This window comes from Lynx rufus, unplaced genomic scaffold (assembly GCF_022079265.1).
Source record: "Lynx rufus isolate CCGP_SWC_20201006 ecotype Redwood Valley unplaced genomic scaffold, mLynRuf1.p SCAF_16, whole genome shotgun sequence".
Taxonomy (NCBI): Eukaryota; Metazoa; Chordata; class Mammalia; order Carnivora; family Felidae; genus Lynx; species Lynx rufus.
The window spans coordinates 10273373-10300526 of record NW_025814830.1 but is presented as its reverse complement, the minus strand read 5'-3'; the positions used below and the strand labels follow the sequence as shown (position 1 = coordinate 10300526).

At 55.7% G+C, this 27154-nt stretch overlaps 2 protein-coding genes across 5 annotated transcripts; one reads left to right on the top strand and one right to left on the bottom strand.

The window, feature by feature from the left end:
- Positions 1-128: 128 nt before the first annotated feature.
- Positions 129-18818, top strand: PLD3 (phospholipase D family member 3). Of its 4 annotated transcripts, XM_047078038.1 has the most exons (14): positions 4094-4910; positions 7842-7886; positions 9990-10022; positions 10925-11017; positions 11118-11192; positions 11281-11423; positions 11908-12091; positions 13460-13580; positions 13658-13785; positions 14898-15098; positions 16834-16973; positions 17459-17624; positions 18136-18235; positions 18320-18818. In XM_047078038.1, exons 4-14 carry the CDS (start codon positions 10991-10993, stop codon positions 18505-18507), a joined length of 1473 nt encoding a protein of 490 aa, XP_046933994.1. In that variant the 5' UTR covers positions 4094-4910; positions 7842-7886; positions 9990-10022; positions 10925-10990; the 3' UTR covers positions 18508-18818. The 4 variants fall into 4 exon arrangements, with proteins under 4 accessions (XP_046933995.1, XP_046933994.1, XP_046933993.1 ...); XM_047078039.1 differs by lacking the exons at positions 4094-4910; positions 7842-7886; positions 9990-10022 and adding an exon at positions 129-208; XM_047078037.1 differs by lacking the exons at positions 4094-4910; positions 7842-7886; positions 9990-10022 and adding an exon at positions 10052-10366.
- Positions 18819-19872: 1054 nt separating this feature from the next.
- HIPK4 (homeodomain interacting protein kinase 4) lies at positions 19873-25870 on the bottom strand. The gene is made up of 4 exons (XM_047078356.1): positions 25406-25870; positions 22358-22714; positions 20777-21625; positions 19873-20052 (listed from the first exon to the last, which is right to left on the bottom strand). The coding sequence occupies exons 1-4, from the start codon at positions 25868-25870 to the stop codon at positions 19873-19875; spliced, it is 1851 nt and encodes a 616-aa protein (XP_046934312.1).
- Between the last annotated feature and the right edge of the window lie 1284 nt (positions 25871-27154).

The following is a 27154-nucleotide window of genomic DNA, read 5'->3' as shown; positions in this document are numbered from 1 at the left end:
CGTCACGTGACCTCCCACGGTCTCCCAGGCGCTTCGCTCCGCCCCGCTCTAGCGAGGAGCGCAGCCAATGAGAAAGGCACATGCCTAGCCCCCGCTAGCCCGCAGTCTCGCCGGAGTGCGCCTGTGCGAGGCGGGGGTGGCCGGGCGGGGCTCCAGCCGGCAAGGTGCGTGCGGGGCTGGGTCCCGGAGTGGGAGACGCGGAGTGCAGGTACTGTGCGATCTGGGGGCGCGGCGCCTCTGTTAGCCTTTTCATGTTGTCCTTCCCGCCGTAATTCATTTCTTCCCTTTTGTCATCCAGTGCCCCTTTATGTAGCCATTCCTCCCCTTGTGTCGCGCCCCGGTTAAATCGTCACCACCCCGCTTCTGTCGGCGTCACCCTCCTTATGTCGCTGTCAGCCGCCTTAATTCGCTTTCGTTCTAAGTCCCTATTGCCACCCTACGTTGCAGCCTTCCCCCTTTAAGTCACCATTGCTTTCCGTCACCTGCTGTCTTCTTTTGTTGCTATTTTTCTTTTATGAAGTCCTCACTGAAGTCGTCATCATACCCCCATGTCACCTTCACACGCCTCCTGTCACCATCTCCTTAAATCGCAGTCACCCTTCCCTTGTGTCATGTTCACTCCATTCCTCCCATGTCACCTTTGCTTCCTAACAGTCACCGTCCATGCCTCATGCTTCTAGTTTTCCCGATAAGGAGCCACTCTGCCTTCCAGTTGTTTCTCTTGCCTCCGTGTTGCCGTCATTTCTCCGTGTCACCTCTCACATACTCACCACCGTATGGGCTAGAGTCCCATCCTGGCGTGTGCCAGAATCCCAGCTCCACCGCTAAACCCTGGATAACCTTGACCACCTGATCACACCTTTGCAATCTCAGCTTCCTCATCTGTAAAACGCACACAAGGACACCTACATCAAGGACGATTATGAGGATTCTGCAAGTTTATTCTTGTGATATGCTCATCCTGATGTGGAGATTTGGACTGATAATGTTATTAACCATGTCACCCTCACCGTCATGCGGTCCCCTTCATCACCTCTTCATTGTCACCTCCCCCCCTCCCCTCGGGTGCCCTCATCATTCCCATGGTGTCGGTACACTCCCTGTGTCATGATACCCTCTGCCATGGCAACCACCCACGCCACCCCACGTCACAGTCTCCATGTTCTCATCTCTGCCACGTCACCACACCTGAGGGGGTGGCCCATCGGCCATCACAAACCTTGCTTGGGTAAATACTTAATCCCTATTTCTCCCTTGTTGGATTGAGTGATCTGCCACCCCCAAAACGAGAGCATTGAGCCGATGCTGTAGTGGGAATCCAGGAGTAGTGTGGGGTGGGGGGAGACTAGCTAGCTTAGACCCAGGTTCCCTTGACTTTTAGAATCGGGGGTACAGAGAGATGAGGCAGGTCCCGGCACACCTCAGTCCAACCTCAGCGACGCTGAATGCCTAGGTAGAGAGGTAAGTATCTTATTCACTCGACTTGCCTTGGGGAGGCAGTGTGAGACAGTGGTTAGCAATGTGTGCCTGGGGGCTGGAACGCTGGTTCCAATCTTGGTTCTAGCACTTAGTACTTAAAAAGTTTCATGGCTTTGAGCAGGTGGCTTAACATCCCTGTGCCTCAGTTGCTGCATCTGCAATATGGCGATAAAAACACAAGGTATTCATTCAACAAATATTTATCAAGCATGTTCTACATGCCCAATACTGTGCTAGGCATGGTGGGACACATCAGTGAACAAAACAGACAAGAGATCCCTGCACCCGTGAAGTTTCTATTCTAGCAAGGGTCAAAGACAAGCAGACAGGTAAGTGGATTCTATGATGTGTTAGAAGAAGGGGGAAGAGAAAAGAAGAGGGATGGGAATGCATGGTAAGGGTTATAGTTTCAAATAAGGTGGTCAGGAAAGGTCTTCTTAGATGGTATATTTGAACAAAGACGTGAAGGAGGGGAGAGAGTGACGAGGCTCTACGGGGAAGAGCGTTGTAGGCAGAGAGAACAGCACATGCAAAGGGCCTGAGGTGGGGACACACGTAGAATACTTAAGGAATAGCAAAGAGGCCAGTGAGGGGGGAGAGGGGTGGGGATGAAGCCAGAGGAGTGAGGCGGCAGATCATCTGGATGTCATGGGCCGTGGACAAGACTTTGGCTTTACTCTGAGTGAGACGGGAGCCATGGGAGGATTTGGAGAAGAGAGACTCAATCTGATGTGACACGATGTGACATGAAACGGTGGCAGCAGCTCCAGAACTTCGACCAAGGATGGATCGGCCAGAGCAACCTGGCCAGAAGGAGCACCAGAGCTGTCTGCTTAAAGCTGCACTCACATATCCTTTATATTTGGAGAAAGCTTCCGACATCCCCCTCAAAGTCTGGGAGGGAGAGGAGATGTTGCTAGAGTGTCTGCGAAGCCAGTGCCACCTCTTGGTTCACGTGCTGCTGGGGTTGGTGGGGAGGGGTGGCGGACAGCCACGGATCTACAGATGATGAACAACAGGAGAGGCGGCTGTCTACACCTGGGGTCCCGAGGCAGCTCAGGGTCAAATCCTGGCTCCACTGTTTCTTGGCTGTGTCCTTTTGCGCCAATGACTTAACCTCTCTGGGTCTTTAGTTTCCTCATCCGTCACATGGGGCTGAGGAAAGGGCTAATTCAGTGAGAAACTGAATACGTAAAGTGCTTCCAGCAGCGCTCGGTTCAGTAACAAGGGGCCCTGCCCTCTCACCCCACTTCCTGCCCTCCCTCCGGGTGGCAAGGAAAAGACATTCTGCCTGTATGTTACATTCATGAATCGGTTTCCGACATCGTGGTATCCTGGAACAGAACTGAGCCCCGGGTTCGAACTCCATACCGACAGACTTGAGATTGTACAACCCGAGCAGAGTTTTCCCTGAACCCTACTGCCTCATCCGAAATGGGGAGAACAGTGCCTTGCCCCCAGATGTGCGGTGGTGTTATTTTTGAACTGAGACATCAACCACTTTCTCTCTCTCTCTCTCTCTCTCTCTCTCTTTTAATATTTATTTTGAGAGAGAGAATGAGCAGGGGAGGGGCAGAGAGAGAATCCCAAGCAGGCTCCAAGCCACCAGTGCACAGCCCAATGTGGGGCTCGATCTCACGAACAGTGAGCCGAAATCAACAGTTGGACGCTTAACCGACTGAATCACCCAGGCACCCCTAACACTTAGTGGTTTTTTTCTTTTAAGTAAGCGCTCCGCCCAACGCGGGGCTTGAACTCATGACCCTGAGATCAAGGGTTGAATGCTCTACCGAATAAGCCAGGCACCCCCATCCACCATTTTCAATTGTGAGGCTATTGTGTCCCTCCCCTACTTGTTTTTCTCCAAGGCACATACTATATGCTTCATGCGTCTATCTATTGTCTCACTCCCCAAAAAGAATGTCATCTGTACTAGGATTTTGTTTTTTTCTGTTTTGTGCTATCTTTCCAGTTTCTACACAGGCCTTATCAGTGAGTAGTCACTGAATACTAGTTGAATGACTAGATGAATGAACTGATACCTACTGTCCCTGTGTTGGGTGGTAATGGGCACACTGCAGCGACTGAGACAGCCCAGCACTGCCCTCATGGGTTTCATAGTCCAGTGGGAGAAACAAACCCATCACCAGGCCGTGACAGCACAGAGCGGTCAGGGCTGGGGCTGGGGAAGCAGAAAGGTCATGTGGGATGGAGAAGCCTAGGGACTATTGGAACCCAAAGTGGGGGGTGGTTCTGGACCAGCCCGGGAGTCAGGGAGGACTTCCTAGGGGAGGTGGCACATGAGCTGATAGGAATGAGCAACAGGAAGAGGAGAGAAAGGTGTGCTGGGCAGGAGGAGCAGCTGTGGGAGTGTTTGATGGCAAAAGTGTGGTTTCAGTTCAGGGAACTGAAAGATATTAAATATGGATGGGACATAAATGAGACAGTAAACCAAAGAGGTTATTAAGGGGAGATCATTCAGGGCTCTGGGAAGCACAGTGAGGAGCTGAGACTTTGTCCTAAGGATACCAGGGGGTGGTGGGGGGCATAGGTTTTTGAGCGGGAAAGGAACAATTTTCCATTCAGATGGAGGGGGACTAAAAGGGTTGGATAGAGATTGGGAACCAAGGGAGGTGGCGGGAGTGGGGATCCCAGTGGGAGTGGGATCCCTCAATCCCAGAGGGCAGGTCGAGGCTGTGGAGGGGAGAAAAAGGGTGTGTGTGGGAGAGACCTTCAGGATGCCAAATGGACAAGCTGTGGAGGGTCCAGGACGATGCCCAGGACTCCAGGGGAGGCAGGGCGGTGGGGGGGGAGGGGTGCTTTCTGAAAGAAGTGACACATAGGCTGAGACCCGTAGGATGAATAGGATAGCTGTCCTTGAAATGGGGACCCAGAAGAGCAGCAGGTTTGGGAGAGATGCTAAGGACAGTTGAGGACATGGTGGGCGTGAGGGGCTTGGGGACCCCTGGAGAGAAACATCTAGGAGACGAGGGAGCTTCCAAAGCTGAAATTCAGGGATGAAGTGACAGCTTTGGGCCCTAGAGGACATGGTAAGAAGTTTGCCCTTGGCCCTGAGGGCAGTGGGGAGCCACAGAATGGTCTTGAGCAGGGATGAGACAGCTTAGATTTTTGAGTTCCAACTCAGAAATATTCACCAATCATGATGTACTTTGTTGTTTTTTACCCATTTGTTTTTCAGACCAAGCATCTTCTCTCCCTAGGAAGGGCACCTTCTAAAGGTCCTTTGAAATAAAGGTTCTACTGCTCAAAACAAAACAAAACAAAGTTTACAAAACCAGTGCTCTGTTCCGTTTTCTGTAGACTTGACCTCAGGCGATTGTTCAGTCCGAAGGGGTCTGCACAATCAAGTGAAAATCAGCTCCTTCAAACACAAGAACGTTTCTGTTTTGAACCATATGGAAGGCCCATAGGTTTGTAAATGTTTCCTGTGGTGTAGTCTGGTGCTTCAGCAGCCAACTGGCCCTGCACCCTCCTTTGCCCTCTCAGGTGGCTTGAATCAAACTTAAACTGACCTTGAATTTTACTCTCAGGCTGAAAGGCTGTAATCTGCACCCACCCATCTGCTCTGGGCTTAGAGCACAAGCTGGTTATCATTGTGTATAAAAAAATGTCACTGGGTCTAGAGAGACCCCTGTGAACGTCTTTTTTCAAAGGTTTCCATTCTACCCCATTTCTTCTGTTGCCAGCAAACATTTATTGAGTGGTTGTGATGTGCTGGGCACAGACTTAGCTTTTTAAGGGACACATAAGTCTATCTGTGCTAAAAGTGTGTACAGAGTACTAGGGGATACACAGATGACACCAAGAAGCTTGTTTGGGGGATTTGCTATGCTGCCTGTCTCCCATGGATGGGTTCATTGACAAACGTGAGGTTGGTATATTTGTTTCCCCATTGGTCTGAGGAGGAAAGTAAAGCTCCGAGAAGGGAGCCTTGGTTCCCAGGAATACATGGCTAAGCTCTGAACCCAGGGCGGTAGGACTCTGAGACCCACCCCTTAAACCATTCAGAGTTCACCAAGCCTCCACCCCCTAGATGAGTATGAGATGATCCCCCACCCTTTTTTGTTTTTGTTTTTGTTTTAAGTTTACTTATTTATTTTGAGAGAGAGTGCATGCACACATGCGTGCAAGCTGGGGAGGGGCAGAGAGAGGGGACAGAGGATCCAAAGCAGACTCTGCATTGACAGCACAGAGCCCGATGCAGAGCTCAGACTCACAAACCATGAGATCGTGACCTGAGCCGAAGTCAGACGTTCAACCGACTGAGTCACCCATGAGTTGTGCCCCATGAGACGATCCCCATTCTATAGATGAGCCAGCAAGGCTCAGAGAGGTAAAGCCCCATGCCTGAGGTCACTCAGTAAGAGTGACAAGTGGGATTTGAACCCTAGACTCTGCAACATAAAACACTGGTATGGAGGAGGGATCAAATCTCCTGCCCCCACCCAAGGGAGGGGTGTTCAGGGAGCTGTGACCCAGCACGTGTCTCTGAAACCCAGTGGGTTTTGCTTCCTCCTTTTCTGTGGGCTGTAGTGTCACACTCCAAGGCAGGCAGGGCACAAGCCAAGGGACCAGGGATATCCTCTGGGCTTGGAGGGGCACCCTTGCAGACAGAGGTACATCCCATGACCAAGGAAGCAGAGCATAAGGATCAACCTGGGCATTGCCCAGGGACCCCGTAGGGGTTCTGGGTTACTGGCAACACAGGAACTGAGCCAAGCTGAGGAAAATGCCCAGCACCTGCCAACCTAGCTCTGTCAGTCTAGCTGTCTGCTCCCACCTTTGATCTCACCCTGCCCTGCGTCCCCTTCCTCCCAGGGATCGGGATAGGGATGCTGGATACTTAATCCAGCTAAAGCTTTTTTTTTTTTTTTTTTTTTTTTTTTTTTTTTTTTTTTGAGACTGTGATATGGAGGAAAGGGCACTCAAGCTAAGAGCTTGAGCCTCATAATTTAATTTCCACACAAGTCCTATGCATTTAAAAAATTAAATGGTCACTAAAGCCCTACAATAAAAAGCATCTTGTCTTGGGGGTGGCAGGGGGAAAATGGTGCCTTTTTTCTTTTTCTTTTTTTTTTTTTGTCAGGAGCCTTGACACAATCACATTTATTGAGAACCTCTCACGTGTCCATTCTATACACTTGAGAGATATTAATCCCTTTAGTTCAAAGGAGTCCCTTCTCAAATTGTGTATGTTCAGAACACACAACACGCAGTGTATGTATTCATTCGTTCGTTCGTTCATTTCATTTCTTTCTGGCCTTTTCCCAAGTTGACCTTCCCCAGATCAGCTATTGGGGCACTATCCGTGGCAGTTGTTTGGGCCCAAACCCCTGGCTGTACCACACACACACACACACACACACACACACACACACACAGGTCTGTTCCCCACACAGCCAGAGGGAGCCTGCAAACACATGAATGAGTTTCCTGTGGCTGCTATCACACGTTACCACAAATTGAGTGGCTTAAGACAACCAAAATGTATTCTCACCATTCTGGAGGCCAGACATCCAAACTCAAGGTGTTGACGGGGCCAACACCCCCCTTGAGGCTCTAGGGGAGATTCTCGTGACTCCAGGCATACCTGGGTTTGTGGGCATATCTCAGCAATCTCGGCATCCCCGGTCACGTGGTCTCCTCTGTCTCTTCTCTTCCTGTCTCTTAAAGACACTTGTCATTGGATTTAGGGCCCACCCATATAATCCAGGATGATGTCATCTCAACATCCTTAGTGACCTCTGCAAAGACCCTTTTTCCAACTAAGGTCACATTCACAAGTCCTGGAGATTATGGCCATATTGGACATATTTTTTTTGAGACCAGCAGTCAACCAACTACAACACCCTAGGCAGATCATGTCTGTTCTCTGCTCAGAGCCTACCCATGGCCCCGACCTTCTCACCACAATCCAGGCAGCCCTGCACAATCTGGTCAGAGCCTACCCGTGGCCCCGACCTTCTCACCACAATCCAGGCAGCCCTGCACAATCTGGCCCTGTCACCCCTCTGACTGTTCTCTCCTCCTCACAGCCCACCCCACTACAGACACACTGGCCTTCTTGTTCTTCCCAGTACACATCAAGCACACTCCTGCCTCTGGGCCTTTGCACTGGCTATTCCCTCTGCTTGACACACTCTCTAAGAAGTCCATGTAGCTCCTTCCCTCCCCTTCTTGAAGTTTTTTCCAGGTATCCCCTTCTCAGGCTTTTCCTGACAATCCCAACTCCTCCCCCCCAACCCCGTCCCACTTCCCTGATTCTCTATGGCATGTATTACCTTCTAACATAATTTACTTATTTTTGTATCTGTCTTCCCTGGTGTCTGTTTTGTTCACAGTGGTATTTCCAGTGCCTCAAACAATAGCTGGTACATAGATACTCAGTAAGTATGTGTAAAATTAACGAACAGCCTTATGAAAAGTAGGTACTATTCTCACCATGCCCATCTTACAGATGGGAAAACTAAGGCACAGATTCATTGTCACTTCTCAAGGTCAAACAGTCACAAGAGCACTGAGGATCATATTCAAGTCAGGCATCTGGCTCTGGAATCCACAGTATTAACTGCCTTACAGTCTAACCTACCTCTCCATTTTATTTATTTATTTATTTATTTATTTATTTATTTATTTATTGAGAGCGAGTAAGCACCAATGTGAGTGGGGGAGGAGCAGAGGCAGAGGGAGCAGAGCCCAACTCGGGACTCTATCTCACAACCCTGAGATCATGACAAACCAATATCAAGAATCAGACTCCAAATCAACCGACCAAGCCACCTGGGCACCCTACTAGTTTTTTGGTTGCTTTTTTTTTTTTTAAACTCCTTAAGTGCATTTTTTAAGTTTATTTATTTTGAGACAGAGAGGGAGACAGAATCCCAAGCAGGCTCCACCTCATGAATGCAGCACTCAATCTCCTGAACCGTGAGATCATGACCTGAGCCACAATTGAGAATTGGCCACTTAACCAACAGAGCCACCCAGTTGCTCCTTAGGTGTATTGTGATAAAAATATAGCAGAAATTAAAAGTAAACCCTTTGTTTCAGACCTGTAATCACCATACAAGTTGAAAGCCAAAATGTCACTAATAATCTGAATGAAGTGCATGCTAGTTTCTACCTATTTTTGGTGTATTAATGGCCATTCCAATTCTCGGCCTCATTGTGCCCAATCCCATGCCTCGCACCTCCGTGCCCAACCTCTCCCCCAGTTTTGTTTTTGTTCACTTTATTTTCCCTAATTTTACATCGCTTGCGGTTCCAACCCCATATTTTGTTGTTGTTGTTTTAGAGTTATCTACATCCAAAGTGGGGCTCAAACCCACAATCCCGAGACTAAGAGTTACAGGCTCTACTGGCTGAGCCAGCCAGGCGCCCCTCAACCCCGTGTTCTTCAATAAAACCTTTGTCACCAAGGCTTTTGCAAATAAATAAAAGGCAAATGTTTCCTGCCCCAAGCCTCCCCTCGCCCACTTGGCAACCCTGCGGTCAGCCACCTCTAAGATTGTTTTCTGTTGCTTCTGGTGACCTCTGAAGTTCCAAATAACCTTGGTCTGTTACCATTTCTTGCTGGATCCATTTGGCCCATCCCCATTTGTCTCCCTGCAATGAGAGGAGGGGATCTAGCTGTGCTCAGCCCTTGCCAATCTGGGATCTGACGTTGTGGGTGAAGGGGTTTCCAAATTATCCTTTCACGTGTAGGCTGGATCTTCCGGTAACGCGGAAGGGCGGGGGAACCTAGCTCCCTTTTGCAATTTTCTTCTTTCCTTCTTTTTTAAAATCTCAGTAATGCGTGCCGTGGGACGCAACACCTATGTTGGCTTTATAATTATTTCTTAATCTGCACAGAGATTTTTTTTCCTCTACTTTTCTGTAAGTCGCTTATATTGCACAATTTTTAAAAAGAAAATAGGCGTACAATAAAAAGCAATCCTCACCCACCCCAAATGCCACTCGAGGCAACCCCTTCTGACGTTGTCGCATCTCTCAGTGATCATCCTTTTCTGCATCCATCTGTTGACTTCTTGCGCGGACGGAGGGGAGGGCGTCCTGCCCCTGTTGTATTGGGAAAGGTGGGCGGGGAGGGGTTCTTCAATTCTTTTCGTCAGCGGTGGTCTTAAATCCTGCTTGGGAAAAAGGAGATGGGAAATGGGAAATCTTGCTTAATCTTCCAGCCAGAGCCTGGATTTCCGAAACAAAAATTTTAAAATCCCTATCAAAATATCAGTTGGCTTTTTTTTTTAAGAAATTAAATAGTTATCCAGACTCCCAACAGAAAACCCACAGTCTCCTTCCACCACCCCGCTCATCCCCCCCCTTCCCAACCCCATAGCTTGAGTTGTGTCTTCTGATTTTATTCGCTACCTCTGAAAATCATATTATTCAACCTTGATCGCTCCACTTTATAAGGCTTTTAAAATTTTTTGAGTATAATTGACATTTTATACGGGTTTTTTTTTTTAACAATTTTATTTATTTTTGACTAGGTAATACATGCCCATGGTACAAAAATTCACAAGGTTTGTAGACAAGATGCGGGGTTTCTTTTCCTCTTTACCTGTACCCTCCCTACCCCACCCCGGGGCTCTGGGGGATATGGGTGGCAAAGCCCATCCCCCAGCCATGTACTCCCCGCACCCCGGCCAGGTTGGCGGGACCGTGTCTGGGGGACCGGAGCCCCCCTTCTCCCTGCGGTGAGCCGGGCGGCCTGCGCACTGCGCAGACTCCCCGCTGCAGTGGGCGGAGCCCCGTCTGGCCCCGCCCCCTCCTTCCTCCCGCCCCTGCTTAGCCTGTTGGGGCAGAAGCTGGGGCCCCGCGGAGGTAGCAGCTGCCGCCTGCGGAGTGAGACCGAGTCCCCTCCGGGGTAAGGTGGCGGAGGATGGCTCGGGGGATGGGCTGGGGGCTGGCGGTGAGGCCCCGATGGTTCCGGGCTCCCGGCTTGAGCTGTCTGGTGGGTACCTAATGGTGATGGCAGAGGAGCCACCTGGAAAATGCTCCCTGGGTGGTCTTCGGGCTGCGAGAAGCCAGGCAAAGATTTGGGGCTTCACTGACCCCATCCGGAGTGGTCTTCTTGGGAATGTCTATATTAGAGCTCAGAGAAGGGAAGATGCTCATAGGGAGCGTAATAATGAGGAGCAGGATGGGCGCTAAGGGGGAGGGGGCAGGGTGGGCGCTAAGGGGGACAGTGTAGGCACCATGGAATGATGGGAAGAAAGCAAGGCGTTAGACTGAGGGATTTCGAAAACCCTGCTGACCAGCGGTCAGCTTCCTCCTTTTGGGGTGGCGGGCCCCATGCCAGTGATCCCGTGCTTACAGACAAGGAGACCCAATGGATCCCGTGAGCCCGACACTACTCTGCTTTCCGTGATGTTCCCCCAAAGCCCGGAAACCCCACCACAGTGCCAGCTTTTGTTCCCCACAGTTTGGAGACCCTGACACACCCACTTGCCCCGCCTGGGCTCCACATATCCCCTGGCTGCCTGGCAAGATGAAGCCTAAACTGATGTACCAGGAGGTAGGTGGATCTGGGGCCCCGTGGGGTGGGGCTGGGTGCAGTGGAGGGCAGAGACCCTGCCAAGCTGCCCTGTCACCCCCCTACCATACCCATTCCCCAGCTAAAGGTGCCTGCTGAAGAGCCCGCCAATGAGCTGCCCATGAATGAGATTGAGGCTTGGAAGGCTGCGGAGAAGGTAGGAGCCCGCCACCACCCTCACCCTGTCTCAGGTGTGGGCTGGGCTGGTCGCCTTGGGCTGGCTGATGGCCTCCTCTTCCCCACAGAAAGCTCGTTGGGTCCTGCTGGTCCTCATCCTGGCGGTCGTGGGCTTCGGAGCCCTGATGACTCAGCTGTTTCTATGGGAATACGGCGACTTGCATCTCTTCGGGCCCAACCAGCGCCCAGCCCCCTGCTACGACCCCTGCGAGTAAGTTGAGGCGGGGGAGGGGTCTCAGGCAGTGGGGGGAAAGAGCCCTGCCAGGACCCGGAGGCTTACACATTGAGCAGGGACTGCCCTGAGCCACAGCCGGTGCCTGGGACAGGGGGAGGTGATCTGATCGCAGACTCCCAAATGCACCATCACAGGGCCTTCCCTCCATCCCCAACCCCTCCCCCCAACACTGTTCCCATGACAGCCACAGCATCATTTTCTGTCTGTGTCTGTGAGCAAACCAGCACACACACAGACACACACACGGCATCTTCCGACACATGTGTGGACAGACACACACACGCACAAATAGCCGCATGCGCAGCCTGCCTTCCAGTCGTCTAGACGAACAAATGCACAGACGCACAGAATCGTGAGTACAGGCGCACACAAATATCCTCCGTGGACGGACAGGGGAGCACTCATGTTCCAGCCAGTTGTCTCTGGCCCCCTGTGGCTGATACCACCCCCCACCCCCCAGAGCAGTGCTGGTGGAGAGCATTCCAGAGGGCCTGGACTTCCCCAATGCCTCCACGAGCAACCCGTCCACCAGCCAGGCCTGGCTGGGCCTGCTCGCCGGTGCCCACAGCAGTCTGGACATCGCCTCTTTCTACTGGACTCTCACCAACAATGACACCCACACTCAGGAGCCCTCTGCCCAGCAGGTACCTGGCAACATGGGCCCTGGCTGGCAGCAGGGGCGGTGGGAGCCATTGGGGGGAGGTGGGGGGGAGTGAAGGGGGTTCCCCTGCAGCCCAGGAGACAGATGGGCACGTCTCACACAGTGGGTTGGACACAGGTGATTGAAAGCAACTGTCTTCACATGGCGCTCTGGACTGGGGGCGTTTGTCACGGTCATCTGGAGGCCTCTGAAGGTCAGGGTGTGGGTCTGGTTACCAGGGATTAGGCTGACAGCAGTTGCTCGCCCAGACCCTGTCACACAATGAAATGGAAGAGTAGGTAACAGCCCAGCCTCAAGCCAGCCTGCCGCCTCCCAGCCCCGTGACCTTGGGCAGGTCACCGCCGCTCTCAGGCCTCAGCTTCCACATCTATAGAATGGGGCCAATAGCTAGCACTTGCCGCTTACAAGAATAAATCCATGCAGATTCCAGCACGGTCTCTGACAACCATCGCCCCCCCCCCCCCCATCAGCGTTTGCTTTATATCCTTGTCAAGGTCTACAGACACACTTAAAAAACATAAAACCTCAAGATGTGAAAAGGACCGGCCTAGGCGGGTAACCCCTTCCTTGAAAGACACACTGACTTGGTCCCTTCTTGTTTTCCTCCCCCTGCTGCCTCTTTTTGTCAGAAGCGGGCTTAACATTTATTAAAATTGCGGGGCTCCTCAAGCACTGCCTGAAAACATAATCACAGAAGTTAAAAATGATTGGAGTGCTCCCTCCCCGCCGGCTCCCCCTGGAGTGGTTCAAAGCACAAAGCACAGACATAGGAGGCAGGTGACCTGGGTTCAGATCCCACTTCACCACTGAGTTCTCCGATGCCAGCTTTCTCCTCCGCACCTCCGGGATTTTACTCAGACCTGCCTCATCAGTGAGAGCAGTGAGGAGTCTGTGAGTTCAGATGTGAAGGGGCTTAGGGTGGGGCCCGGCTCACAGTAGGAACCAGGGAATCCTTGGCTGTCGTTCTTACAGTTATTGGCACCATCGGGCCTCACCCTATACCTTCCTGGATCCCCAGCCCGTGCCTTGCCCCCAACATGTGAGAGGGTGCATGGAGGCCCCTGTGGTGCCAAGCTTTGACGCTTCCAAGGCAAGATCTTGGGGAAGTCCCTGGAAGGACAGGACTGGCAGGGAGGCCCTGGTGTGGCCCAGAGCACCAGTAATTAACCAGATGAAAGGTTTTCATAGCTTAGCCTGTAAAGCCATCTCTCCGTGTCCCGGCTAATGGAAAGCCTGTTCAGTCCTGATCACAAATTGAAATGCAAAATCAAGACGGCCTTTTTTGGGGGGTGCCGCATGGGGTGGGAGAGCTGGCGGGCCCAGCCTCTCAGAGGCTCTCCCCTCCCTACAGGGTGAGGAGGTCCTCCGGCAGCTACAGGCCCTGGCACCTCAAGGCGTGAAGGTCCGCATCGCCGTGAGCAAGCCCAACGGGCCCCAGCCGCAGGCCGACCTGCAGACCCTGCTGCAAAGTGGTGAGCCAAGGGGCAGCCGTGGGGGGTGCCGGGCCGGGGGCCATCCGAGCCGGCTCCCGACAGCCTGTCTGTCCCAGGTGCCCAGGTCCGCATGGTGGATATGCAGAAGCTGACCCATGGCGTCCTGCACACCAAGTTCTGGGTGGTGGACCAGACCCACTTCTACATCGGCAGCGCCAACATGGACTGGCGCTCCCTGACCCAGGTCTGCCTGCACCCTGCCCGCCCACCCTTCCCGGCCCCTCCCCGCCCCCACAGGGCGCCCGGCCTCCAACCACACCCCTCTTCCATCCCAGCATCTTCTGTGTCCAGTCTCTGCAATGGCTTCCTTCCTACCTCCTACCAGGCCTCCCTAAACATCCCCAAATCCAGCCCAGCCCTCACTGCCTTCCCCCCCGCCCGCGGAAGCCTGGGGTTTCCTCTGATCCCCGATGACAGCTGCCAGCCCTTCTGCATTCAAGGCCCTGTCCACCAATTTGCCCTTCATTATTCATTCCCTGAGTGCCTGCTCTAAGCCCAGGCCTGTCCCGGGAGATACTGGGGACGTGGTGGTAAGCGATGGACCTCTGGGAACTGTCAGTCCAGTGCAGAGGCAGGGTGGTCACCAGGCAGCGCGGCAGCCCAGAGGGTCAGGGCCAGGATGGGGGACCCAGTCTGGAGTATCAGCGAAAGTCTTCCAAAGGAGGTGACAGCTAATATGATAGCTGAAACATCTGTAAGAGTTAGCGCGAGACGGGAAAGAAGGTACGGCTTAGGCAATGATCCTTTATTTCCTCAGCAAATAACTCCCAAGCCCCTAACAGCACCAGCTCTGGGGGAGATGCTGAAGATACAGCCGTGGCTGAGACATCCCTGGTGGCTGTCTTCCCAGTCCAGCGTCACTAGAGAGAGAAATGAGGGAAGTCCAAGGGACCGTGAAAGCCCAGAGGAATGCCCGACACAGTCTGGGCAGTCAAGAGAGGGTTCCTGGAGGACGAGGCTGTCAGCCGAGCCCTAAGAATGAGTAGGAGCTGGTTCTGTGGAGGGTAGAAACAAAAGCATGGGCAAAAGTTTGGGAAACCTGGCACTTCAGAATAACCAAAGGATTTTTGCCAGAACTTGGCGAGTTCTTAGGCTTGAGTCAAATCCACGCCCGTCTTGGGACTTTAGTCCTGGTGGTGGCGGTGGGGCTGGGGACGGAGGGGCAGAAAGATGGGGAGGTTGAGAGGCAAGGGGCAGGAAGGAAGGCTGAGGGGGGTGGAAGAGGGGGCTGTGGGTGTTCATGCCATCCGTGGGTGCCAGGCTACCACCCCCAGGCTCAGCACTGCCCTCCCACAGGTCAAGGAGCTAGGCGTGGTCATGTACAACTGCAGCTGCCTGGCTCGGGACCTGACCAAGATCTTTGAGGCCTACTGGTACCTGGGCCAGGCGGGCAGCTCCATCCCGTCAACCTGGCCCCGGCCCTATGACACGCGCTACAATCAAGAGACACCGATGGAGATCTGTCTCAACGGAACCCCTGCTCTGGCCTACCTGGCAGTGAGTCTTTGGGAAGAGGGGCCTTGTCACAGTCTCTGCCTAACCCTGCCCAGTGATGGGGAGGGGGCGTCCTGGCCACTCACTCTGGCTCACTCTGCCTGGTCTGGGGCCGGGGCCGTGTCCCAACCTCCCTAGGCCTCGGTTTTCTCTCCTGCCACCTCTAGGGAGGCACAGCTGTGTTCATGCAAGCCCCCGGTGCCTCTGTGCTGTCCCAGATAGCGAGCGGCTCTTTGCGTTTAAATCGGCTAAAATTAAACATGGCCAAGAATTCAGTTCCTTGGTTGCCTTAGCCACATTTCAAGTGCTCGGTAGGCACACGCGGCAGACGGCTACCACACCGAACGGTGCAGATACACATAGAACGTTTCCATCGCTGTGGAAGGTTCTCTTGGACAGCATCCGCGGTCGCCTGTGGCAGACGCTGAGCCCTGTAGACGAGGCGCTGCTGTTTTCAGCTGCTGAGACTTTCACCAGTTGGGGCGGCCAGTCTGGGTGCCTTTTGGTCCCCCTGAGCAAGTGACCTGGCCAAGCCCAGAGTCCTGGTGGAGGGCCACACAAAGGCACGGATGCAGGGACCCATGATTTACAGGGGTCCTTTGCTCTGGTGGCCTCGCCAGGAAGGTTAGGCGTTCCCCTGTTACCACTTCCCCTTCAGAGCTTGAGTTTCCTCATCTGTCACGAGGATGGAGAGAAATAGGTAAAGGGCATGGTGTGGTACGGTACATAGGCAAGGTCAGCAATGAGCAAGTCAGGGACAAAAGTGATTAGAGGTCCTTAAACCTGAGCATGCATCAGAAGCATGGCGCTGGGGCAGGGGGCGGGCGGGGAGGGTGGCTGTTAAAACCCAGACTCCTGGGCCCCGTCCCAGCACCCTGGCTCAGTATGCCGTGTGCAGTGAAGCCCAAGAATCTGCAATTCTTTTTTCTTTTCTTTTCATTTTTTTAATGTTTATTTGTTTTTGAGAGAGAGAGAGAGAGACAGAGCATGAGCAGGCGAGGGGCAGAGAGAGAGGGAGACGCCGAATGTGAAGCAGGCTCCAGGCTCTCAGCACAGAGCCGGACACAGGGATCAAACCCACGAACCCGTGTGATCATGACCTGAGGCAAAGTCAGACACTCAGCTGACTGAGCCACTAGGCACGCCACCCACCCCCCCCCCCACCCAAGCCAAGAATTTGCAATTCTAACAAGTTCCAGGTGATGTTATCTGTGCTGGACCAGGACCCTTATGTCAGGAACCTCTGTGTTAGAGCGTAAATTCTCTTTTTTCTTAATGTTTATTTATTTCTTTTGAGAGAGAGCTTGCACAAGCAGGGGAGGGGCAAAGAGAGAGGGAGAGAGAGAGAATCCCAAGCAGGCTGTGCTATCAGTGCAGAGTCTCACGTGAGGCTTGAACTCATGAGCCGTGAGATCATGCCCTGAGCCGAAATCAAGAGTCCAATGCTTAACCGACTGAGCCACCCAGGTGCCCCTTGCATGAATTCTGGAACCAGACAGCCTAGGTTCAAATCCTGGCTCCATTTGTCAGCTGTGTGACCTTAGGCAAATCACTTACCCTCTCTGAGCCTCAGTTTCCTCACCTATAAAATGGACGTGGTAATTATCCCAACCTTTCCCGGAGGCTGAGAATTCAGTGCAATCCACAGGACCTGGCTTGGGACAATTTGTCTGTGCCTGGGGTCCACTATGATGGCACCCCTGGCAAGGCACGTGTCTTGACTGCCCCCTCCCTGCAGAGTGCGCCCCCACCACTGTGTCCCAGTGGCCGCACCCCAGATCTGAAGGCCCTGCTCAATGTGGTGGACAACGCCCGGAGTTTCATCTACGTTGCGGTCATGAACTACCTGCCCACCATGGAGTTCTCCCACCCACGCAGGTGCCACTGCTGCATGGACGGGGCTTGAGGCAGGCGACCACCATGAATGGAAGAGGCAGTGGGAGACAGAGTGATGAGGCCACAAAGCAGGCAGGGGACCCAGGCAAAGGGAAACCACAGGGAGAGGCAGAGGAGACAGGGATGGGGGGTTTGGATACTCAAGACGGGGTGGGGCGGGGGGGACAGAGGAAAGGATGACAGTACTGGGGGGTTGGGGACAGGGCGGCGGACCTGAGGCCTGGGGCAGGGGTTGCGCGGTGTAGGATTTCTCAAGTTAGGGAGCAGGGAGTATGGGCTGGAAACAGGATGAGGAGCTTGGGGGGCAGGAGTGGGAGCCAGAAACGGGATGGGGCACGTGGGATTTAAGGAGGCAGGAACAGAACTGGGAGCCAGAGATAGGGCGGTCTTGGGATTTGAGGGCGTTCGGAAGCTGGAGCAGGCCTCAGGGTGAGGCTGTAGGTAAAGCTGTCCTCTGAATCCCCCAGGTTCTGGCCCGCCATTGATGACGGGCTCCGGCGGGCTGCCTATGAGCGGGGCGTCAAGGTGCGCCTGCTGGTCAGCTGCTGGGGACACTCTGAGCCATCCATGCGGGCCTTCCTGCACTCCCTGGCCGCGCTGCGTGACAACCACACCCACTCCGACATCCAGGTGGTAAGTGCCCCCCCGGACCTACCCCTCGGACCTGAAGACAGCCCTCAAGGAGCTCACCTGTCACCTGACAGGGACGACCCAGATGGACAGGGCTGTGCCATGACGGGGAGACGGTGGGTCCAGCCAGGAGGACAGGGCACAGGGAGGGGGGCAGGGCCCAGACGGAGGAGACATGGACGGAGGCATCATGGCCAGGATAGGGGGGTCCTCCCGGGAGGCATCTGCCCCAGTGGGGGGGTGTCAAGGAGGACTTTTTGGAAAAGGGGACATCTGTGGTGAGACCAAAGGACGAATAGGAGCTGTTCTAGAAGGAATGGCAAACAAGGCAGCTGGTTCCTCCCTGGTAGCAGACACCCACTCCGCTGGGCCCCGTTCTGGCTCTCACAGTTCTGTGGGAAACAGCTGAGTCCCTAGTCCTGCAAACCTGCTTCCACTCCCCACCCCAGACCCTGGCTTGTCCCCAACCCCACCCTGCATCTCACGCTCCTTCCCGTTCTCCCCTCGCCCTCAGAAACTCTTTGTGGTCCCTGCGGATGAGGCCCAGACCCGGATCCCATACGCCCGCGTCAACCACAATAAGTACATGGTGACCGAACGCGCCACCTACATCGGTGAGTGTCCTGAGCTCCGCCAGGGGGATGGAAAGGGAGTCCGGTCACAGCCGTGGGTTCTGACTCTCTGACCCCACCCGGCAGGAACCTCCAACTGGTCTGGCAGCTACTTCACGGAGACGGCGGGCACCTCGCTGCTGGTGACACAGAATGGGCGTGGTGGCCTGAGGAGCCAGCTGGAGGCCGTTTTCCTAAGGGACTGGGACTCCCCTTACAGCCATGACCTTGACACCTCAGCTGACAGCGTGGGCAATGCCTGTCGCCTGCTGTGAGGCCGCGGTCCCGCAGACAGGCCGAGGCCTGCGAGGCCCCCACGGACCCAGATATCCCGGGTCCCGGCCCCTGTCCCCGTGCCCCCGCTTCTGTGTGTCCCGTTGTGGCTCCACTGGCTCTCCCCTGCTCTCCCACCTCTACCTCCGCCCCTGCCAGCCTGACGCTGTGGCCCCAGGACCCGGCCCAGCTGGGGGAGGGATCAGCCCCCGAAGAAATGGGGGTGCATGCTGGGCCCGGCCCCCTGGCCCACCCCCCTTTCCAGGGCAAAGAGGGCTCAAGGTTATAAGAAGAAGTAAATAACTTGTCTGTACAGCCTGTGCCTGGCTCAGTGATGTGAAGTGAGGTGTCGGGGTCGGGGTCGGGGACGGCTGGCATGGGCCTCTCCTGGAGACGTAGTGCTTGCTGAGCCCTCAGCATGTCAGCGGTGTGGCTTGGCAAATCCTGAACCCACAGCACGTGCTGTGTCTTTAGCATGTATTTGGCACGTGCTGGGCTCTCGGTGTGCAATGCACATGAACCAGTACATGCTGAGCATGTAGCGTGTAACCATGTGGACTGGCACGAGCTGACTCCCGCGTGGCCAGCCCCACGCTGCTGCACACTCGGCGTGGCGTTCCCAGACTCCCGGCCAGACGGGCACACGCTGACCCGTCACCGTGTCCCCCAGGGTGGGCTCGCATGTCTGAACACTGGAGTGTGCACCGAGCGTGAATTTCTGCCTGCCAAGTGAATTGACACTTAGCGTGACCCGAGCATGGGTGAGTGCATGCCAAGCCTGTGCACGTGGCAAGGGCAGGTCAACAGATGAGACCTGGGCATTTGGCGAGCTTGGGTTGGCAGCTGCTGAACACCGGGAATGATCTGAGGGTGGATTCTCCCGTGCCAAGCACGTAGCATATTTAGGGGGTGGGTCAGCGAGCGAGCGCAGCCTGTCCCTTCCCAGTGCGACGGCAGCCCAGCCTCCAGCCTGAGCTGGTAGCCGACTGGGCGCAGATCAGAGAGCAGGGCCCTGGCCACCGGCCTGAACCCCACCCTGGCACCAGGCCAGGCTTCACGCAGGGCTGCTGAACAGTTCTTTATTGAAATAGGCAGAGGCGGCGGGGCCAAGGGCATGCGCGGGGCCAGCGGGGTACAGCCCCCTTCCTGTGTCCCTTTGGCCCAGGGGGCCACGGGCCAGACCCCAAGGCCCTCCTGTGTTCGACGTGTGTGTGCTGGCATGCATGCACCATGGGCGAGGGTAATGGGGAATTTCTGGATAACTATCTTTCTGTAAGAATAATCTGTGGGTTCAGGAAGTGGCTCTAAGGAGGGGATCCCAGCCCAGCTAGTGCAGCCCCCGGTGATGGGCAGGGGTGGGGTCACCATCAGTGGTGCCCACCGACGTGCTGCAGGAAGCTGGTGGTCTGGGGTGCACCATGCGGGTGAACGTGGCGGGGTGGGAGCGCCTGAGCCAGGGGCCCCCTGACACCCTCCAGGGTCCAGTCTGGCTCACTCAGCCATTCCCCAGGGCAGCTGCTGGGGTCGAAGAGCTCAGGGCCCTGCCTCTGTGAGGGAGAAGAAAGGACTATCAGCCAAGAAGCCCCCCAACCCTGGGAACCACCAGCCTGCCCCTCACGGACTCTCTCCAGTCCTGAATGAAACCCTTCTCACTTCCTGAGGGCGATTTTATTGGACCCACGTTGTAACTTTGGGGCCTGAAATAGCGTATGTGGAGACCTTAAGGGATTCTGAAGGAACTTCTTTCCGAGGGGGGGTGAGCACCTACTAAGGCCTTGTTCCGAGTGTTGGGCCTTTATCACTTCCTGTAGATGGATTAGTACTACGTTCTTAGTTTTCACACAGCCTGAAAGTGCATTAGTATGTGCTGAGCCTTGTCACATCATGAGAGTAGGTTAATGTGTGCCGAACTTTACGTCCTGAGTATGAGTTAGTGTGTGCTGAGCCTCTTAACCTGAAGTTATTAGCGTGTGCTGAGCCTCATCGCATTGTAAGGGTGGGCTAGGGTGTGCTGAATGTTACATCCTGAACACAGGCTGTATCAAATCCTAATCGTATCCTGAACATGGGTTCGTGTTTGCTGAACCTTATCACATCCTGAGAGTGGACTAGTATGTATTGAGCCCTGAGCCAGCCGCAGGCAATGCAGATGTGCGGGGCGGGGGCGGGGTGGTGGGCAAGGCCTGGTTCACGGACACCCCCATCTTGGAGCTCGGGGAGGCCCTGATCCCAGAGCCACCTGCACCCCGCCGGCCCACCTGGCTCACTCACGTCAGCATCCATGGTCATATCCTCGATGTCTGGTCCATCCCCATCCCGCTGCAGGATGGCAGGCGGCTCGGCAGAGGCCCCGCGGCGCTCTCCTTCGGCCCAGCCGCTGCCTTGGCACGGCGCATCGTCGTCAGGCGAAGCCTGGCTCAGCCGGATGAGGTTACTGAAGTTAGAGTCCGATTTGGAGCCTGCGGGGGGCTTGCGGGCCTTGTGGCGGCCTGCCAGGCGGCTGCCGTAGAAGGCCAGGATGGGCTCAGGGCCCGAGTCGGGCGCCCAGCGGCCAGCAGCGGCTGCCTTCAGTGGGGCCAGCATGTCGGGAACCACATCGGCTCGGGTCTCCCCCCACAGCCCACGCCCCACCTCCTGCAGACTCAGGTCATCCAGCTGGTCGATGGCCCTTTGCATGCCCGGTGCCTTCTCCTCGCAGAAGAAGGGCCCGCTGCCCACCACGCTGCCCAGGCCCACGGCCTCCTCCTCCTCGGCCAGACGGTAGTAGGGAGGCCCGTCTTCCGCAGCGGCCACCACCGGCGCGGGCGTCTTGCCCTCCGCCTGCAGGGAGAGGCGGCGGCCGCGCAGCGAGAGCTGGTAGTAGCGGGTGGTCTCGTGGGCGCTGCGCAGCTGCTGCATGGACACGAAGGGGTGGCGCAGGGCTGCGCTGGGGCTGATGCGTTCGTGCGACTCCCACGTCAGCATGCGCTTGATCAGCTCCACCATGCTCTTGAGGTCAGCACGCTCCGCCAGCGCCTCGCGGTCCGGGAACGTCAGCCGGGCGGCCGCCCCACCGCCATTCACCGTCTCGATCTGGTCCAGCGATTTGAGCATGTACTTGCGGCGCTCCAGGGGCCGCACCTGGTGGGACCCGGGGGGGGTGGGGCACGAGGCTGACGTTGAATCCAGGCCTTGGGCCTTGGATGCTCCCGAAGTGGGGCCCACACATGACCCACCCTCCTCCACCCCCGGCTCCCAGTGTGCCCTGGAGGCTGGTCCAGGGCGCTCATGTTGCTACGAAGTCCACACGCCTGAAGCTAGGCTTCCGGTTCTGCCCGTGATCTGACTCGGAGCTCTCTTGCTGCTGGAGGGCCACACCTACTCCCCAATACCAGACCCCCCTCCCCCGCCCCGGTCTGACCCAGAGCCCTCCTACTGCTGCAGGAAAGGTACCTGTGTTCTGTGGTCCTCCTGTCATCTAACCCAGAGTCTCACTGAGCCAAGTTTCACTCCCCCCCCACACCTCTAGTCCTCCCCAGATCCATGGGTCCGGCCCCTACCAGCTGCTAGCAGAGGGGCTGTTCGAAACCTCTGGTCCTCCACCGCCGAGCCCGGTCCTCCAGGGCTCCCAGTGGTCGAACCTCCCTGCCACACTAGCGTGCTGTCCCCGGCCACGAAACTCCGAGGAGCCACCATCCACCTGCAGTGCCACCTTCGGTCTCACCCACGTCTCTCATGCTGTGACCACTCCCGCAGCTGACCCTCGAACTTCCGGTCCTCTCCGAGGTCTAACCTAGATTTCTTTTTTTCTCGATGCGATGCGGCAGCCCCCGCCCCCCGCCACCGCTGCCCTCGCCCCGCCTGCGCCCCTACCTTGGTCTCAGCCAGGTAGTCGGCCGAGGACTTGAGCTGCCAGGGGTTGCTGGCATCGGGGTGAGGGTTGCGCTTGAAGAAGTGGTGGGCCTTGCGGGCGGCGTGCAGCAGGTGGGGCTTGGGCAAGCCCTGGGTCTCACAGATGTAGCGCACCTGGTCGTACTCGTTGTTGCCCGGGTAGAGGGGCCAGCCCAGGTGCAGCTCGGCCATGACACAGCCCAGGGACCACACGTCCACCTTCTCACAGAAGGGCAGCCCCAGCAGAATCTCGGGGGCCCGGTAGAAGCGCGACTGGATGTATGGCTCTTTCACGTAGCGCACCTCGCTGAAAATGCTGGCTGAGCCGAAGTCAATCACCTGTGTCAGGGGGAGGGAGGCGGGTGGGCAGGGCGAGGGACAGGGACAGCCGATCGAGGCCTCCCCGGTGTCTCTCGCCAGTGTCTTTCTGCATCTGCCATCTGGCCATCGCCGTGTCTGGGAGTCTTTATCTCTCATTTATGTCCCTGTCTTTGCCAGTCTATGTCTCTGGTTTGCATGTTGGTCTCTCCGTCTGTTTCTTTCCACTAGAACCTATGTCAGTGAGGGTTAGGATCCCTCTTTTTGTCCTTCGGTCCACACCTTGTCCATCAGCAAATCTTGTTGGCTCCACCTTCTGAACAGATCCAGAATCTGCCCACTCTGTATCCCAGCCTCATCGCCCCCCACTGCCCCGTCCTGTCCTCCATCATCTCCCACTGAGGCCAGTGTAAGGGCCTCTTCTCTGGTCTCCCTGCTCCTCCTTCGGTGCCCCAATCTCTGCATCACATGCACCCTGAGAGATCCTATGAAGACCTGACTCAGATCACGTCCTTCTCCTACTCAGAACCCCCCTGTGGCTTTATCACATCCTGTGATGAAAGCCAATGGCCTCACCGTGGCCCCCAAAGCTTGAGCAATCTGCCCCATCACCTCTCTGCCCTCCGCTCCTCCCCCTTTCCCCCTCGCATGAGCTTCTCACTGTCCCTTAAATAAGCCAGGTGCATTCCCAGCTCGGAGACTTTGCACTGGCTGATGCCTCTGCCTGGAATGCTTTTCCCCCAGATGTCCACACGGTTCCCTCCTCTCAGGTCTCAAATGTTCCCTTCTCAGTGAGACCTCCCCTGCCCATCCTATGAAAAACAGCCTCCCCCACCGTTCCTATCCCCCTTCCCAGCACTCTGCTTTTCTCCAGAGCTCTGAACACCACCTCACACACCATACATTTTACCTTTCAGTTGAGTTCATTGTCTCTCTACCCAGCTAGGATGTCAGTCCCATCAGGGCAGGGATTTTGTCTGTTTCACTGCTGCCTCCCTGGAAACTTAAAACAGTACCCAGCACACAGCTAGGGCTCCGTCAAGAGTGAGTGAATGAATGAATGAATGAATGAATCAGCTTTATGTCCCTGCCATTCTTTCTGCCTCTTGTTTGTAACTCTCTTGTTTTTTTTTTTTTTTTTTTTTGCCTTTTCATTGTTTGCCTGTTCATCGTGCCTCTCATCTCTCAGCGTCTCTCTCTGTCTCCATCTCTGTGTCACTGCTAGGAAGACACCTCCCTGAAGCCCCGACCCTCTTCTGTCTTTATCATCAGCCACTGTTCACATCCCTCGCAGGCCCTCGGAACATGACAGGGGCTCGACGAGCACCTGCTGAACCAGCACTGTGAATGTGGCTGAAAGTCTGTCTCTCTCAGGGCCATGGGCCATTTTCACTCTGAATGTCCAAGACTCTATCTTGGCCCCTGCCTCAGTTTCCCTCTCCGAGTTTCCCTGCTTTTCATTCAGCTACCCCTCACTTTCTAGGTGCAGGAGGTGGTATGATGAAATGACTCTTAATCCGGACTCTAAATACAGACTGCTGAGGCCTGAATCTCAGAGCTTGAGGGACCCTGGGCACTCAGTGTTCATGGGATCCATCCATCCATCCATCCATTCCACAAACACGGGAGGGGTGCCAACACTGGCCAGGTGTTGTGGATCTGTCCTGTTTCCTGCTGTGTTCGTGGGAGCCTCTCTTTCCTTGGGTCTCTGTCCTTCCATCTCTTAGGGCAAAATGATCTGCCTTTTCATGTCTCTATATCTCCCTGTGACTCTGACATTCATTTAGCATTGTCTCCGCCACAGGACTGTGCTGGCAGATGCCGACAGATCTGACGTGGCTGCCCATGGAGCTTCTAGTTCAGACCCATCCCCAGACAGTAGCAAACCCAGAAGTGGACCGAGGGGCCAGGGCTGGGATTGGGGGGCACAGACAGGGGTGCTAGGGCAAAGGGATTGGGGCTGGGATGGGAGGGGACACAGGCAGGCAGAGGGGCCGGGAATGAGATGGAGGGAACCAGGGGCTTGTGGCCTGCAAGGCCCTGTGTGACCAGGCCCCGTCACCTCCCTGATCCCCTTTCCTTCCTCTTCTCACCCTGCTTCAGCCACCCTGGGCTCTGGGGTGCTTCTCAAACACATAGACTCAGATCACTCCTGCCTCAGGGCCTTTGCACTAGTTTTTCCTTCTACCCGGATGCTTTTCCCCAGATGTCTACGTGGCTACCTCCCTCCTTTGGGACTTTTCTCAAATGTCACCTTCCCAGTGAGGCCTCCCTGACCTCCTTGTTGACAGTTTCACTCAGCACCACCAGTCAACACCCCACATCCTCCTCCCTACTTTATCTTTTCTCCTTCTCACTCATATACTATATTTGACTCATTTGTCTTGGCGACTCCATTTCCCCCACCAGAATGTCAGCCCCGCAGAGACAGGACTGGGCCTCGAGGAGGTGAACTAGGAACTGGACAAGGACGAGAGGCCTCAGGTCTGAGAGACAGAGGATGTCAGAATCGGGACAGGGAGATGAGGATTTTAGGACTAGGAGGTGGGGACAGGCATCAAGGGCAGGGTAGGGCAGGGGAGACTTCAGTGGCGTGGGGGTGGGGTAGGCGGGACAAGGGAGCCCATGGTGACAGGAGGGCGTCTAGGGCTGGGGGAAGCCAGGAGAAGACCGGAACGGGGGACATCGTCACCCCAGGGCCGCCCCACTCACCTTGACCCTAAAGGGGCAGCGGGTCTGGTCCACCAGCATGATGTTCTCGGGCTTGAGATCGGCATGGATAATCGCCAGCTCCTTGAGCCGGGCCAGGGCTCTGAGCACCTGCAGGGTGACCGTGCGGATGTGGCGGGCAGGGAGGGGTGCGAAGTTGTTCTCCTTCTGGAATTCGAAGAGGTTTTGCTCCAGCAGCTCGAAGACCAGGTAGAATTTGAGGGCATCATGGAAGAACTCGAGGAAGCGGATGACGTGGGCCTCCTCTGGGTCCAGGCCTCTCATGCAGCGCAGAAGCTTAAGCTCATTCTTGATGATGCGGTTGCGGTAGGCATCGTTCTTGAGGATCTTGATGGCCACCATCTCCCCCGTGCTTCGCCGCCAGCCCTTGGCCACCTCCCCGAAGGTGCCCTTGCCTAGCACCTCAATGATGTCATAGCAGTCGGTCTCGGACTGGATGGTGGCCATGGTGCCCCTGCCACCAGGCACTGCCCTGCTGTCGCCCTCACCCCACAGGCTTTGCCTTCGAAGCCTTCGGCCCCGCCACCGGCTCCGAGGCCCCCCCAGTGGGGGAAAGAGAACCGCACTTGTATCTCCCGCTGCGAGGTTCGCCCCTACCTCCCTGGCACCCCCCAGCCCCCTGGGCCTCACTGCCAGTCTGCCAGGGGCCACACCCCTCCCCCGAAGCCCTCCTGGCTTGGGACGAGGGGCCCCAGGCGCCCCCGAATGGGTTCCAGCGTTGCTGAGTGGCCCTGGTTCTGTTGTCGGAGACCTGAGCCCCAGGCTGGAACGGGGGGTGGGGTGGCAGGTAGAGCCCCCTCCCCCACCCAGTGGCGGAACCCTGGAGGGGCTGGACAGGTGAAGGGTTGACTGAGAAGGAAGTCTGATCCTGGACCTCTAGGCCGGAGGGCAGGGACACTCCTCAACAGAGGTGAAAGGCTGGGGGGATTTGTGTGTGTGTGTGTGTGTGTGTGTGTGTGTCTGTGTTCAGCAAACACCCACCCCTGCCGGTGGCTGTAGTAGGAGAGGTATGACTGAAGCAGGGCCAGGTGGTAAAAGGTCTTCACTGACAGGCTAAGGAGTTTGGAGTCATTTAGGGTCCTGGGGTACTGGGTACAGGGTACTGGGGAGCCACAGAAGGGCTGTGAGCAAGGCAGGACAGCATCAGATGGAAGTATCAGAAAGCTACTGTGTGAATAAGAGTGGAGGGGACGAAACTGGAGACCCTGAGCCTGGAGCGGGGCCCAGGTGAGAGAGGGTGGGGTGTCGGGGAGGAGGCTGGTGTATAAGACAGGAGGCCAAGCTGTGGGACTGACGGGTTGGGGGAGGGGGGGAACAGGGAACCATCCAGAACAAGGCCCAGGGCTCAGGGATGGTCCCTCAGATAAGGAGCACTTTAGGGGAGAAGATGCTGGTGTCAGATTAGAAGCTTGGACACCGAAACATATAGACATGTCTTGAGTGCTTTACAAGCCTTAGCTGATCCTAATGACATACGTTTTAATAGCTCCATTTTATGAAAGAGAAAATCAAGACACAAAGAAGTTGAACAAATGCCTACGGTCACCCAGCTGGGTGCCAGATACAGGCTTACCGCCCACCCCCACCTCCCCCCCACCCCCCAGCAGTCTGGTTCTAGAGCCAAGCTCCCAGTGCCCGGGAGACGTCCACGGGTGGTGCACTGCATTCCCATGTGGACCACGGGGAGGGGTGACATGACCTGGGGAGGGTATGGGGGTGAATGAGGGTCTG

What these genes read in the sequence shown, in the direction of transcription:
- HIPK4 (XM_047078356.1), bottom strand. Translation starts at nt 25,870, where the DNA reads ATGGCCACCATCCAGTCCGAGACCGACTGCTATGACATCATTGAGGTG. An exon ending in ACTACCTGGCTGAGACCAAG is followed by an intron (nt 21,626 to 22,357) that starts GTAGGGGCGCAG and finishes GGGTCCCACCAG; the next exon opens with GTGCGGCCCCTGGAGCGCCG. An exon ending in ATATGACCATGGATGCTGAC is followed by an intron (nt 20,053 to 20,776) that starts GTGAGTGAGCCA and finishes TCTCCCTCACAG; the next exon opens with AGGCAGGGCCCTGAGCTCTT.
- PLD3 (XM_047078039.1), top strand. Translation starts at nt 10,991, where the DNA reads ATGAAGCCTAAACTGATGTACCAGGAG. An exon ending in CTTGGAAGGCTGCGGAGAAG is followed by an intron (nt 11,193 to 11,280) that starts GTAGGAGCCCGC and finishes TCTTCCCCACAG; the next exon opens with AAAGCTCGTTGGGTCCTGCT. An exon ending in CTGCTCTGGCCTACCTGGCA is followed by an intron (nt 15,099 to 16,833) that starts GTGAGTCTTTGG and finishes CCCTCCCTGCAG; the next exon opens with AGTGCGCCCCCACCACTGTG.